The sequence below is a fragment of the Periplaneta americana genome, chromosome 12 (assembly GCF_040183065.1).
Source record: "Periplaneta americana isolate PAMFEO1 chromosome 12, P.americana_PAMFEO1_priV1, whole genome shotgun sequence".
In the NCBI taxonomy this organism is placed as follows: Eukaryota; Metazoa; Arthropoda; class Insecta; order Blattodea; family Blattidae; genus Periplaneta; species Periplaneta americana.
Window position 1 is genome coordinate 39165878 of NC_091128.1, and position 16639 is coordinate 39182516.

Consider the following 16639-nt stretch of genomic DNA (forward strand, 5'->3'; position numbering starts at 1 on the left):
CCTGCGGGAAGAAAAACGTTCCGGTGAATTTCAATGTCGGAAATAAAGCATTTCCGGACACATGTTGTAATGAACTATTTTGATTGTCTACATGTGGGAAATACATACCTGAAATTATGCCCCGTATTTTTAAACACCCTGTATATCCAAGTTTTACGATTATTTGCATATCTGTCGTACTCATACATGTTCCATGGATTTACATTTATACGGGGATCGAACCCGGGTAATAATTTGTTTGGTCAACAGTTTCTTTGCCGTACGGTTTTCCTGAGCTGGAAGCATCGTGTCAATGCGACTCTGGTGTTGGGTCTGTAAACTACGTCCACGATTTCATATATATATATATATATATATATATATATATATATATATATATATATATATATATAAATATTTAAGAAAAATAATCTGCCCTCAATGAGGGTGACCATAAAGACCCAGACTAAAAGCACAGGCTACTATATACAGTCACGAAGCTTGAGTTTTGAGGGTGCTAGAAACAATAGACTGTGACGGTACTATTTTGCATTGCCTGTAATGAGGCGATATTAGCGATCCTAGTGGTGAGCAACTACCTAATGTTTGCATATTTACTACGTATTGAGCTTCGCGACTGTATATACTAGACTGTGATAAAAGAACTACAGAATAATTTGGCTTTTCAAATACATGATAGCAGCTTTTCTCTCGTAGCTAAAGAGTGTAGTGTTGGCTGCCATGCATACATGCTTAATTTGATTTATGTAGTAGCCTTGCGCGCGTCCGCCATGACACTTCGCCTAGGCAATATATATTTTGATTTTACCAAAGTGTGTGTTTGACTTGAATGGGTTAATGTTTTTGTGAATTAATGGTTAGCTCTCTGGTTTGGTGTTGTTTGTCGGCAATACATCTGATGTAAGGTGGAGTTACAATTGCTATACAATTACTAATTGTAATATTTCTGCTGAAGTATTCATATATATGAAGTGATAGTTTGTAGGTTAGGTCTCCCGATCAAGATACACACGAAGGTATATTGGCTAAACTAGCGCTGAGTATGGTCCTCGTACTCCGCTTCCATACCTTTAGCATCTTTTCTGTAATACTAACATAATTTTGGTGACATTCCGAAAGTTTCACGATAGTGTACTCTCGCATATAGAAATCTGTGACAGGTTAGGTTAGACGTTTACCACAGTCTAGTATATACAGTCACGAAGCTTGAGTTTATGAGGGTACCAGGAACAATAGAAGTGAAGGATATTGTTTCTATGTGAAAAGAAGTTAATGTAATTCGTACAACCACAGTCTAGTATATACAATCACGAAGCTTGAGTTGTGAGGGTGCTAGGAACAATAGACTGTGCCGGTCAACGAGTTAGATACTATAGAGAGGCAGTATACCTTTGAAAGTTGAAGACAATTGAACATTAGTCCGCCATCTTTTGCTTAGTCAAAACAAAGGGGCGTGGCTCGGATGTTGTAGGAAATGACTGTGATGAAATTAGTATTATTGTAAATTGAGTTACATATTAAGCCTATGTTAATGAGTAAAAAGTAGAATACACACAAATCTTAAAGCTTTTATAACAGCTGTAGGCCTATGTTTTATTAGTTTCACTAAATATATATAAATATAGCCCAGATATTAAACGACAAGCTACACTCAATGCAACCAACTAAAGCACCTAAATGTATTCGGGAGAAGAAGAATAAATAATTTTTTGGCTTCGTCACAAATTTAATTACCTTACAGCTGATCTAATCTACTTAATCTAATATGAAATCATGTAATTCAGTGCTCACCAGGTGATTTCAAGAGAGACGATGTATGTAACTATTAGAAGTAAAATATAGGAAAGGTAGTGGCGAAAATTAAAAAAAAAAAAAAAAAAATCCAATAATTATTTAGAAAAATTCACTTGAAATTGGAACTAACACAGAGAACTTTTGAAAACTGCAATTATTAAAACTACAAATAACCTCTTAGCATGCAACATAATAATTAAAGAATGGCACTAATAGAAAGTTACTCGTGATCATAACTCACCACATTTTATTGAAACGATAAGATACGATTAACATTGTTATCAGAAACAACAGGAGCCATAGCTAGCTACACTTCTTTTCGCATGATGGACACATCGTGTAGTCTAATATAATTTGAAACAAAAAATATTGATCTTACACGTGTCTCGCAACTAGGCAGAGGCTTTTGCTGAATAAAACAGTTCTTGTCTTCCAGAATTCGAAAATTATACCCTTTGGTTAACAGACGTTCACAAATTGGATTGGATTGTTCAATGCTACTCTACACCTCGCTTGTACGACCTCTTTTAACTTATGCAGCGCCAGTGTGTGGGACAGCAAATAAGACTCACATGCATCGCCTACAAGTTCTCCAGAACAAGTCCCTGCGAACAGCAACAAATGCCCCGTGGTTTGTAAGAAATCAGCAACTGCATCAAGAATTGGGAATTATTCCACTAGAACAGTACATCCATTCAATGTCAAAATCTTTCTTCAACAAAATTCCTGGCGTTCCTGGAACTTAAACATATAACATTGGAGCAAGATCTTGTCAGCCATCTAGTCTTAAAAGGAAACTACCTCAGGACATCTTTCTTAGCGATACTGACGACTCTTCATAAATTTAACACAGAAAATCATCATCATGTTTTTATTCTCATAGTTCACAAAAATGATTAATTAATTTAAAATAATTTTAATTAGAAAAGCCTTTACAGCCAACCTCAGCATGATATTCTTTATGGGATATTCCATAATTTAACAGTGGTCTGTATAGCAAGTTTGCTGGTCGACCAAAAATAAATTTAAAAAAAAAACTGTTCTTACATTTGATGCAATGATGACAAATTGTATGTGATGCAAGTGCTGACTTTCCTCTTTGTCAACAAAAAGAGCCCTAGGCATTAATAAAAATAAAATTGGAGTAGGCCCTATAAACACAATAAATACTAAACTCTTGATGGTACAGACTTATTAATACAGATATTTCGCTTATGCTCAGTCTGTCTTATCTTATAATTCTCTGGGGCAATGGTACCTGTATTGAGAGGGTTTAATTACCCAGAAACGAATATTACGATTTACGGTACATTTCATTTAAATCCGAGGGAATGAGACATTTTTGGGAATTTTAAAGTCTTAATTATTACTTTTTCATTTATAGATCAGCTTTTTACAAATAAAGTATTCATTGGACACCTTATTATTCAAAGTCTCCCATTGTTTCCGTTTGCCACATTATAACCAAATTACTACTTGACATAATTTCAAATTTGTAATAAGTTTAAGGTGGTGTTGAAGGACTATTTGTTTTCATAATATTTATTCGCATCAAGAATTTTATTGTAATTAAATATACTGACATGTCCATCTGTACATTGTATGGCAGCTGACAAAAATAGATGGTATGGTATAACGGTACCAGTACACAAACACAAATGGAAAAAAAAATCATTACATTTATCAAAATAATAGAGAGGCAGTATACCTTTGATAAGCACTCCTTGCGGAGGCTGGCAGTACTATAGACCACCATGTTTTGTAGGGAACGATCCATAGTACTGTCAGCCTACGCAGGGAGCGCTTATCAGAGGTATACTGCCTCTCTATAGTATCTAACTTGTTCGTGCCGGTACTATTTCACATTGTCTGTAATGAGACGATCGTAGCGATCCTAGTGGTTAGGAACAATTTGTGGATGCATGTTTACTGTGTATTGAGCTTCGTGACTGTACAGTATATACTAGATTGTGGTACAACTCTGTATCCTTTTGGTTTAAGCTCTGGGCCGTGTGGCTCCTTTCGATTTCTTTCTTAAATGTCTAATGTGATAATTCACTAGGAGAGACCTCCTTCCACATATGTCGTTTATGCACCTACTTAGACATCTTGGGTGTCCTCTATTGTGTACATTACATCTGCGATAAATTCAACTTATGTTTAGGCTTCCTTTCTGGTAAATGATAAAACACAGGTGAAAGGAAACAGCTTCAGTGACCCATGGTAATATGTACTTAAACCGTTTTACTGCAAATTGGGTCCACATAAAATATCTAATTTTTACTCCATTTATATTGTATTTTTGGTCCAGGAAAAACACAGTGACAAGTATTTATTATGATCGGATACAGACAGTGCCTGTCCCTGCCTTGGTTACTGTGAGGCACATACCTGTATCCCTGGCACTGATGCAACACTTACAATAAAGTTGTTTGGCCACAGGCGTAACTCAGTCGGGTGAGGTGCTTGCCTGCTGATCCAGAGTTGCGCTCGGACGTGGGTTCGATTTCCACCTGGTTTGGGTATATTTCGAGGTTTTCTTAAAAATTCACTTAATCTACAACGAATTCTCAATACCATCTCGCCAAATACGATCTCACTATCACCAATCCCATCAACGCTAAATAACCTAATAGTTATAGAATAACTCTTCTCGGGTTCTCAGCCAGGTGAGTTGGAGATTAGCTTCCAAGCTTTCGACGGCTAGCTCTGCCATCTTCTTCAGGGACGAAGTGATGTGGGACCACGTCTAGCTGGTATATATGCAAAAGTAGGGCTTCCTGCTGCGGGCCAATCAGGAGCTAGTTCCTAGTCCCGACCGCCAGGCGCATTCTGGTTGGTGGACACGGCAGCCAATCAGGAGCTACTTGCTGGTCCCGACTGTCTGCCGTGTCCTGGTGGTCTAAGCATATTGATGGCATGTTTCCATGCTGTACTCAGCTGTAGACCCCCGTCTCTGTTGAAATTATTGCCATCTAGCTGGATTTCAATGGCTTCCTTGATAACTAAGTCCCAGTAACCTGATGTCTTGTCCAAGATGGTGGTGGCGCCGAAATCTATCTTGTGACCAGTTTCTAGGCTGTGTTGGGCTACTGCAGACCTATCAGGATAATATAGTCTTATGCTGCGTTGATGTTCCTTGCAGCGTTCCATAATAGTTCGTCCCGTCTTCCCGATGTAACATTTCCCACACTCACAAGGTATTCTGTAGACACCAGGTGTCCTGAGACCAAGGTCGTCCACCAACCAGAATGCGCCTGGCGGTCGGGACTAGGAACTAGCTCCTGATTGGCCCGCAGCGGGAAGCCCTACTTTTGCATATATACCAGCTAGACGTGGTCCCACATCACTTCGTCCCTGAAGAACATGGCAGAGCTAGCCGTCGAAAGCTTGGAAGCTAATCTTCAACTCATCTGGCTGAGAACCCGAGAAGAGTTATTCTATATCAAACGCCGGGAAAGCCTCAAGTCATACAACCTAATAGTTGATACAGCATGTTTCTCAAAATGTCCCCTATTTGCTGCAATACGTTGTTCACATCTTTTTATGAAATTGTTTTTCACTTTCACAGAGAATCTCACTGTTCCATTCATGACTTGGTTCAGATGCCACGGTATTGAAAAACCTGAATTTTTCTCCAACACATTAGACCTATCCCAGTAAGTCGTTTAATAAATGTAACATACAGTACCAGTGTCACAGTTTGAGAAATCGTGAAACAGCTGTTTATAGCTGAAAAATGTTGATTGTTGGTAACAACAGATATGTAGATAGCAAAAACGTGTTTAATGTGCCCATGTCTTGCACTACTGCTTAGCTGCTCCTCAGTCAGGTAACAGACCTCGATAGATACTCCTCTCTTTACAATACAAATAGAGTAAAAATTAGTTGTTTACCCTGGAGCTTACTGGGCCTGTTTTCTTTCATTTTCTAGGTTATCCGGATGATTTTACAAAGTGCTACAATTGACATTCCTATGCTTATTTAATTTCCTTTCCTATATGGCCTATGTATATACAGAGTGTGCCAAAAAATGTACACACTTCAAGCAAAGAAAAAACTATGTTAACATAAGAAAGCTGAATTCACACAAACAAAAAATGATGAGCACTAATCATCTTAGATTTTTACAGTTACAACAGTTGCTCAAAATGCCCACCATGGGCGTCGAAAAAGTATGTTAACATAACAAAGCTGCATTACACAAACAGAAAATGATGAGCACTAATCATCTTAGACTTTACAGTTACAACAGTTGCTCAAAATGTCCATCATGGGCGTCGAAAAAGTATGTTAACATAAAAAGCTGAATTCACACAAACAAAAAATGATGAGCACTAATCATCTTAGATTTTTACAGTTACAACAGTTGCTCAAAATGCTCACCATGGGCGTCAACACACTTCTGAGTACATTGAACTACTGTTCGAACAACGTTTGCGAAAGTGTCCTCAGCGATTGCAGCACATGCCGTTTCAATTTCTTCCCAAATTGCTGCCAGTGTATCTCGTTTTCTACGGTATACAACATTCTTAAGAGTCCCCTATAGGTAAAAGTCCAACGGAGTTAGATCCCGAGAACACGGTGGAAATTCATTCGGACCTCTTCATTCTATCCAGTTCCCTGGAAGATTGTCATCAAGGTACGCACGTACATCTCGGTGGTAATGTGATGGTGTACCATCCTGTTGGAAGTAAAATTCCTCATTTCCATAGAGTGTACAAATGGCGGGTAAGACAGATGTGCATAACATGTTCAGGTACACTTGGCTAGTTACTGTTCCATCAAAAAAGAATGGTCCAATTAGACCCCTATATGACAACCCATACGAAACATTAATTCCAGGTAAATTAACAGCCTTTTCCACAAAAACTTGTGGATTGTTTGCACACCAGTAAACACAGTTATGCCGGTTAACAGTTCCTTTCAACTTAAATTGTGCCTTATCGGACCAAACAACTTTCCCTACGGAGGCCTCATCCTCTTGCACCATGTTTCGAAACCACTCACAGTACTGCATTCTCCGATCAGGATCATCTTCATTTAATGCATGCAAAAGTCTTGGGTTGAAAACTTTCAACTTTGCTGTTTTAATAATACGACGTACGCTCGTTCTGCTAATCCCAGTCTCACGTGCACATTGCTTTGTAGATTTCTGCGGTGAGTGCTCAAAACGTTCCAAAACCATAGCCGAGGATGCAGAGCTTGTTGATGTGCGAGGTCTCAGAGATTGCCTTTGGAATATGCAACAATTTATTGTTTTGCAATAACTGAAAAAACTGTGATGTTTCAAAAATGGTGCAGTCTGATTCCCTTCCGAAAGAGCCAACATCAATATGCAGGAACTCATAGTTTGAATCAGCAATTGCAAACAAAACTATAGAAAAATATTTTTTTATAATTATGACACAGAGATCCAGTCTTCGTAGGTTTCACTATCCTCCCATGCTTCCCATCCAAGGCTTTGAAGCAATTATGGAAGTTGGCCCGTTTTTTCAAAGTACTCTGCAATTTGTAGCCATTTTTCTGTACAAAATTTTGGAAAGAATTCCTGTAGTAAATGATCCCATAATTATATCTTTGCAGACTTTTCATATGAGTGTGCACAATGTAGAATGCCCAATTCTGTACAAATAATGGAGGTCAATTATATAACAACCACTGCCCAGTCCGCACCTGTGGAGTAACAGCACGTCTGGCCGCGAAACCAGGTGGTCTGGGTTCAAATCCTGGTCGGGGCAAGTTACCTGGTTGAGGTTTTTTCCGAAGTTTTCCCCTCAACCCAATATGAGCAAATGCTCAGTAACTACCACTGCTGGACCCTGGACTCATTTCACTGGCATTATCACCTCCATCCTAATTCAGACACTAAATGACCTAAGATGTTGATACAGCGTCGTAAAATAACCTAACCTACCACTGCCCAAGTATCTGTAAAGAAATAATTTTCAATTGTTTCCGAATGAGTATTAAGTCATTTTGTAATTTTCATATTAATAATTGCTCACTGTATACAAATATTTATAGAATGTGTGAATTTTGTATAATCTTCTCTCAACTCCAGAACATCGTCATAGAAGTACCTTGAAGGAGTCATTTGGCAACCAATGGATGTTCCCAGAACAGCCACTCTTGCACTTCAAGTAGTTTTTGTAAACTAAGTTAAATACGCAAAAACACTTCCATAATGGATCTTCAACTGAAAGTTTCTGAAAGTTGGAACAATAAATGCGTCATTATTTACCAAATAATTGGACACGTGTCTTTATGACGCTAGTCTGGATCGGGTATTGCAGTCAAGTGAGATGTACTGCCTGATAATACATGTACCTACACATATCAGCCAGAACCTCAGTCAGAGGTAACATTGGCTTTGTCCTTCACAAAAGTAATTCCTACCTGGATTCGAACCCAGTCCACCGTCATTCTAAACTAAAACTAGTGCTCTGTCATCTGAACTACCAAGGTGACTGATAATGTTTTTCATTTTGCACTAGATGTTTTGTGTGTGTGTGTGTGTGTGTGTGCGCGCGTGCGTGCGTGTTTTTTTTTTTTTTTCCTTTCCCATGTTAGATAATCTGAAGCATGTTTAAGTAGTAGTAGTTGTGGTGGTTTATTTTTTTCTCACATTCCTAATTTGCTCAGACACATATAGCTGTACTTGTTTTTTTTTATGTAATATCGGGCATTATTCACGTAAGCATCTTTGTCTATGAGCAACATAATGAAGCTGTAGTTCTTTTGCTGTTATAGTCATTGCTCTCAGTGCTCCATGGGAGTCGAACTGCATAGGACTAATGATGATGATGATTAATGGAGGAATGATGGAATGCTGGCAAGGAAAACGGGAGTATCCTGCAAAAAGTTACCACCAAGCACCATCTTTGTCCACACAAATTCTGTTTGGAACTGCCAGGATTCGAATCCAAGTTACCAGCATGGAACGCGGATGGTCTAGACATTCAGCTAATGGTGCACCTACACATGTTATAGTTTGACACATATTTAACATTAGTGACATCCAGACAACATGACAGCTCTTAAGATTTATTAGTGAGCTTCGAAAACGTTGCAGATCGGGAAGAAAAACTGGAAGCCTTGCATGACATTCCAAGTGAACTTTAGTTCAGCAATAAGATATGCACAACTGATACCCATTTCGTCAGTTTGCGAACAGGTGGACCTTGTACATTGTAAAAAATATTCTGTTGAAAAGTACCGGTATATAAATATTCCTTTATTCTTATGTTTCTGTATTTGTACGAGGGGGATCCAGGAAATAACGACTGTTCACGCATACCTGCCACGCAGCTGACTCCCCTTCCTTGTTTGAAGGTCAACTGGCTTCCTTAACATGTGTTCTTATAATGTTGTGAGTACTGGTTGCAACAAGTCGCCATTGTGCATTTTGTGTTACTTAAAAATGAACGATGTGATTGATAATCCCGCCGACTGTGAGGTGAGGAGTGTGATTCGATTTTTGAATGCCCGACATTTGAAACCTGCAGAAATTTACCTGCAATTGAAAGAAGTGTATGGTGATACTGTAATGAATGAAAGAAATGTGAGAAAATGGTGCGAAATGTTCAACAATGGGCGAAAAAATGTCCACGATGAAACTCGACCCGGACGCCCATCACTCATCACAAAAGACCTGAAGACTAAAGTGAACGACAGAATCTTGCAAGACAGGCGCACATCACTCGACGAATTGCATATTGCCTTTCCTGACATTTCTCGTTCTTTGCTTGGTGAAATTGTGTCGCAACATCTTGGCTACCACAAAATCTGTGCCCGCCCGCACACTGCTGCTTCAACTCGAGAATTGCTGGATCAATTCGGTTGGGAAATCTTTGATCATCCGCCCTATAGTCCAGACCTTGCTCCTAGCGATTTTCACCTTTTCACTAAGCTGAAAGACTTTCTGGGTGGTACGCGTTTTGGAAGTGATAAAGAGTTGAAGAAGACAGTGAACACCTGGCTTAATGAACTGGCGGAAGAGGAGTATAACACGGGAATTCTAAAGCTAGTGAACAGATACGACAAATGTTTAAATGTAGGTGGTGATTATGTAGAGAAGTAAAGGAAGCTTCAGTTATGTAACAGACTTTGTTTTTTCAAATAAATATATATTTTTTTTTAGTTATTACAACAAAACGGTCGTTATTTCCTGGATCCCCCTTGTATGACTCAAATGTTTATGTTCCTGTTTTCTCATAATTTGTTGTTTTTGTTTAGGCACAATGAAACAGTCTAAACCTGCACATCCTTCACAGAAGCGAACATTTTCATTTAAAGAAACTACTAAAGACACCAATTTTTATAGTACTGTTGGGAAACGATGGTACAAAGTGGTAAGTTTCACATGCTAGCTGTGCTAGACTATACTTCACCTTTCTTTACTGCCTTCCATTTTGATAGTACCCATGAGCATGTGTTGACACACATGTGGATATATTTGTGCAGTCCTACACATTTTCATCTAACATGAGAATAGAAAATAATGGTCAGTCAGACCCTATAGTCGGCCTGGGTGGCGCAGTCGGTAGAGTGCTGGCCTTCTGTGCCTGAGGTTACGGGTTCGATCCGGCTCAGGTCGATGGCATTTAAGTGTGCTTAAATGCGACAGGCTTATGTCAGTAGATTTACTGGCATGTAAAAGAACTCCTGCAGGACAAAATTCTGGCACACTTGCAGTGCTGATATAATCTCGGCAGTTGCGAGCATAGTTAAATAAAACCTAATTTGCAATTTACAGACTCTATACCCATAGCACAATTGTGGATATTCTGTCAAAGAATATGAATAAAGAAGTATTAATAATATTGACATAACAGTATTCTTTTCTGCACATACCACCAGCAAAAACTCTGTCATTGCTCACGAAATATGCAAGATAACTCTCAGTATAAAATCAATCAAGATTTGACTTATTATTAATAATATTAATACTACTAATACTATTAATATATCAACTACAGTACTCGGTAATTTCATAGTAGTTTCTGACAGCAACTTGGCAAAATTGGCACTTTCTCAAGAAGTTGGAATTTACATGGAGTTCTTGGGGATGTCTGAGAGAAATTTATCTTCCAGTATTGACTTCGAGTTTTTCTGTAGCGTGGGAATTGTACTTATGGGGGTGGTGGGTGAAATTTCTATTTTGTACAATTTTAAACTAAAGATTTCATATTGTATATACATCATCCTTTTCCTTTAAGTATTCTTGCATATCAGTTTCATTGTGTCCAGATTAATTGTTCTCGAGTTATTCAAATAAAAAAAAAAGTAGCATATTTTCTAAGTCAATTTATCTCTTACAAAATTTAGTTGCGTGCATGACTTTTTATTCTGATATAGTTAGAAAATAATGATGTATCCAGAATTTTAAATTTACATATATAAATGGAAAGAAAATTAAAAAATATATATATATATATATATATATATATATATATATATATTTATATATATATATGCAACTTCAACATATAAATTTTTAGTGTCCAATTTTAAAATAGGTTTAATTTTTTTTATTTCGAAAGTATTTAGTTTATAAAAAATGTTACTGTGTTTTGTTAAGCATGGTATATAAAATATGAAGTAAAAATTTGACGATCTTAACATAAAAATTGTAAGAGCCTTTACACATTGAACATGAAGAATTGTGCTCAAACAAGAGTATGAAAAAACATCTTTTAGAGTTTGCATGGAATTCAAATTCAAGAGGGCAGTCATTTAAATATGACACAATTTTTATGCCTTCAAGTGCTGCACAGTATTATTATTGAAACTTGCTCATCATATAAATAAGATATTGCGGTTCATTTTTTCATAAAAAAAACGAAAATAAGATTTTTTATTAAAAATGACCAAAATTTCACTTGTCTCCTCCTTAACAATTTATTTCTTAAATTTCGTCACAGGTAAAAATCATGAAACATGAGACTGGAAGAGTGATTTTCAATTTTATCTAACATGATAATGTCTTTTCCTTTACTACCTGATGTTACTATTTCATTCTATCCAAAATAAAGCTGATACCTTTAGTTATATTTACAATTTTGTATGTTGTAGTACCAGGTAATTTCTAATGGAATAATCTTCTTATTTCCAAGACTCAGTTGATATCATATCAATTCCATATATTACACAACACTCCATACTGGATAATTAGCAAAGCAGCATCCTTAGCTTGGCTAGTGTCTTGTGGGCCATCTCTAACCCTGACTGAAAAGTTTCAAAAGTGTGTGTGTATGATTGTACCTTAATTTCACAAGAGTGTCGTGTATTTTAGTTCCAGGACGAGGTGACAGAGTTCCCAGATCTTCCTCGAGATCAGGTCGAGAAACTGAGGCATGAAGCACAGAATCTTCTAGAGCAGGAATCTGCAATATATAATAGCAGTGAGTAAAACTCTGTTATTGTGAACCACACGCATGCAATTCAATGGTGAATTGAACTAAAATTTGTTAGATGTTTGTATCTCATAGTTAGTTTCCAATGGCTGGATCTTGGCTTAACGTCATCTTCCTTCTTGCTTTCCAGTAAAGGCTTAGTTCTGTGGTGTTTGGGTAAAGGGAGATAAGTCATAAAAATGAGTTTGTAGATAAATGAAAATTAAACTTGGAACCCTTATTACAAATAATTTTCTACACAAATAAAACACATCACCTGCTTTTATTCTTTGATTTTTGCATACCCACTTATATAATTTAACTTGTGTGTTCATCTGGGGAACAAAATTCCATCTGGACAAAAAAATGACTTATACCCCTTTACCCAAACACCACAGATTTGGTCCTTTGATTTCTGTTTTTCTCTGTTTAGTTCTGTGCATGTTAGGAGGTGGGCGGTATCCATTGTTTGTATCCCATAATAATTAGAATGTGTAACTGTCAAAAAAAAAAAAAAAAGTGGCTGCTCGGTAGCGTTTTGGGCTGGTATTCGTGAAAACGTGCATTCGAACACAACCCAGTGCTTTTATGTTTTATTGTTTTGTTTTTAAGAGAGAGAGGGAAAATATAATTGCTCCTGTCTCTTTTATGACTGTTTTAGTAATTGACATCAGGTTCATGAATGTATTATGCCATGACTTTATCATTATTTATTATGATGTTAAGAATGCAAATGGAAAGAAAGAAAGAAAGATTATATTCTCAACAAAAATATCTTTCATGGCATAAACGAAACAAAATTACTGGCATCTGCCTTAGAAAATTCAAACAATCAAAAGTTAAAAAAATAAAACAAAAAGCCACGATTCAATATTTAGTCCATCTTCCTTCCATCTCGATCACATCTTGCAGTCGAGTGGACATGGAATCGACTAGTCTTTTCGAATAGCAACTCTTCTCAATCATGGCATCCCAGGCATCTTGGATGAGCTTCCACAAATCATCAGGACGTCTTGGAGGGGGATTGGGCCAATTTTTCCGCATATGCTTATTTACTTGTGCCCTGTAGCTCAGTGGGAAGAACGTCGAATTTAGATATCAATGTCCCAGGTTCAAATCCTGTTACTCCTTTTACTCCTTTTCATTTTATTGTGTTACAGGGTAGTATAGGCCTAATGTAATAATATGAGAAGGAAAAAACTAACACTAGTATTATGCAATTACATTGTTTCAAATCTAAAATTAAATTTATATTACATATATCGCTAAAGAACGATAAGAGATATAAATGATAACTTGAATAAATGTAATAATTAGGAAGGAAAAAGCTAACACTAGAATTATGCAAATATATTGTTTCAAATCTAACATTACTTATATTGCTAAAAAATAACAGAATATATGATAACTTGAATATTATTTATATCACTAAAGAATGATAACAGAATACAAATGATAACTGAATATTATTTATGTTGTTACAGAACGATAACAGAATACAAATGATAACATGAATATTATTTATTTATATCGCTAATGAACGATAACAAAATAAAATAACTTAAATATTATTTATGTCGCTAAAGAACGATGATAGAATACAAATGATAATTTGAATATTATTTATATCACTAAAGAACGATAACAGAATACAAATGATAACTTGAATATTGCTTATATCGTTAACGAACAATAAAAATAAAACAATACTTAAATATAATTTATAACACTAAAGAACGATAACAGAATACAAATGATAACTTGATTATTATTTATATCGCTAAAGATCGATATCAAAGTAAAATGATAACTTGAATATTATTTATAACGCTAAAGAATCATAACAGAGTATAAATGATAAATTGAATATTATTTATATCACTAAAGAATGATGACAAAATAAAATGATAACTTGAACAAGGCTCGAACTCACAACCTTCGAATCATTTAGCGAACACACTGCTCCTCTGCAGATGTGAATGACTCCTGCTTAAATATCTTAGTTCCAAAACTGCTTCTATAAGCGTATGCATCACTGTTATCTGAAGTGAACTTAGAAAATATTCGCTGTTCATGAGTGTGGCCACTTTTTTTTTTTTTTTTATGGGGCGATTCTAAAGTCTTTCCGGGGTTTCGGGGCCTATAAAACGGTAAGTATGACAAATTTAGCGGAAATGCTTATACAGTAGAACCTCTATTATCTGTGATAATGAAAGGGATAGAATGAACAGTTAATCGAAAACATTGGATAATCCGTACCATGAAAGATTTTCGTAAATTAAATGAATAATAATTGAACTTTAGGAATTTCCTCCTAGTCTTGTCTTTAACACGCTACATAGTGAATCAGAAGTTGACTAATTTAAGTTCGGTTGTCAACGACGTGTTTTTAAGGGGCAAGGAAACTCCTTGTAATGGCTTTCAGCGGAAAGATTGGAATAGTAGAGGTCTCATATTATAGATTTACATACTTTATTTACATTTTATCCTTGATTCTTATTAAATCGAGCACAGTTGTAACATCAGTTTCGTATTCTGATGCAAGATGAGCCAGTTTCTCTTTCCCCAAACCACTAAAGTATTTGCACTTTTTTCGACACTTAGCACGAACACACTTTCTTTTGACACTTATGAAATACATTTTGTCTTTAAGTTGTACAGTTCGGCAACTTGAACAGTAGACCATACTGTGTAAGTGTAAAGATTCGTAATTACACTCTAGAAAAAATATGTACTAATATAACGTACAGTAGTACTTCATGTGTTCTGTAGCAAAAAAAAAAAAAAAAAAACACGAGAAAAAGACAGTCAGATAATCCACCAGTCGGTTAATAAGGAGATGGATAATTGGGGTTCTACTGTATCAATGGATAGAGTATCTCCAAGTTTCCTACATATCCACCGTTGGTAATGCAGCAGACATCAATCCTATAGTCCAGTTCCTGCCATACACGTTCCAACATCTCACGATCGATACCAGTGACTGCATGCATGATTCTCTCTCGCAGTCGTGCTAAATCATGTAGCAAAGGGGGAGGGGGGGACGAACACATGATCTTTGACATAACCCCATAATAATCACATGGAGTTAGATCAGGTGACTCTGGAGGCCATGGAAGAAGAGGAGAGTCATCTCGAGAAGCACGTCCAATCGAAAGATGTGGAATTCTAGCAGTGTTGTGTGCTGTTTCTTCTACAAAACTTTATGGCCCTTTTTTTATGAAGCAAACTGTTACCAGTCCAGTGTACATGCTTGACCAGTGGCTGATGCAAGGACTTTATTTACCAGCAAGCTGGGGGCTTCACCTCATTTTCATCATAAAGTCCATGAGTACCTTGATGCTAGAATTCCACATCGTTGGATTGGACGTGCTTCTCGAGATGATTCTCCTCTTCTTTCATGGCTTCCAAAGTCACCTGACTAACTCCATGTGATTTTTTATTGGGTTATGTCGAAGATCATGTGTTCTTCCTCCCTTGTCACATGATTTAGCACAGCTGTGAGAGAGGATCACGCATGCAGTCGTTGGTATCAACCATAAGATGTTGGGATGTGTATGGCAAAAACTGGACTATACATTGATGTCAGCCGCATCACCAACAGTTAACATATGGAACATCTGTAAGGTATGTACAAAACTTGGAGAGATATTCTATTCATGGATATAAGTGTTTCTGCTACATCTGTCATAGTTACCATTGTATAGGCTCCCGAAACCGTGGAAAGACTTTAGAATCACCTTGTATTTAGATACGAGATTTGAAAGTGTCATGAAAGACCCAAGGTCTGTACCTCATGCTTCTGTCGTGGACACTAATATATAACATACATAACATTTGTAGAAACTTTAAGATCTGCCATTCTCAATACATAATATTCATAGAAACATTAGGATCTTCAATTCTCAATACGTAATATGTGTAGAAACATTAGGATCTGCATTCCACTGCACAATGTTCAAGTTTTTGGCTCCTAGAGGAACTGTTTTTGGGTTTGGCGGGATGCCTGTTGTGCTAGTCTTGTTACTTATTTTGCACTGTGCAAGGGATACATACAGCTTAAGGTCTGCTGTGGACGTGAGTAACTAGACAAACTTCATTGGAGAAATCAAAGCCATTAGCACTGCATTACAACAAATGATTTACAGATCACAAGCATTTAACAAGACCGTGATTCTTTCAGAGTCCACGGCAGCACCACTTGTAATAACATCCAACAAATACTTTCTTTCTCATATAGTCAGTGAAATACAGAAAATGATCAAAACACTCACTAAACAAAATAATTCATTTTAAATGGATACAATTACACATCGGAAATGAAGCAGCAGATGTATTGACTAAGAAAGGAACCAACATCCAACCCACCAAAACATTGACGATTTTTTATTCAATAAAGATCCTAATTTAAAAAAAAAATCAAAGAACAATTCCTCAAAGATAGCTTA

General features: G+C 36.7%; 1 protein-coding gene across 2 annotated transcripts in view; it reads left to right on the forward strand.

Annotated features, from left to right (window-relative positions):
- Positions 1-745: 745 nt before the first annotated feature.
- The window catches only part of Noc1 (Nucleolar complex protein 1), an 88389-nt gene continuing 72495 nt past the window's right edge, over positions 746-16639 (forward strand). The window contains exons 1-3 of one of the 2 annotated variants that reach the window (XM_069841123.1): positions 746-900; positions 10033-10148; positions 12092-12200. In XM_069841123.1, the coding sequence (XP_069697224.1) occupies positions 10038-10148; positions 12092-12200 (220 nt within the window). In that variant the 5' untranslated portion in view covers positions 746-900; positions 10033-10037. Of the gene's footprint in view, positions 906-10032; positions 10149-12091; positions 12201-16639 lie in introns of both variants that reach the window. The other variant, XM_069841124.1, reaches the window with a different exon arrangement.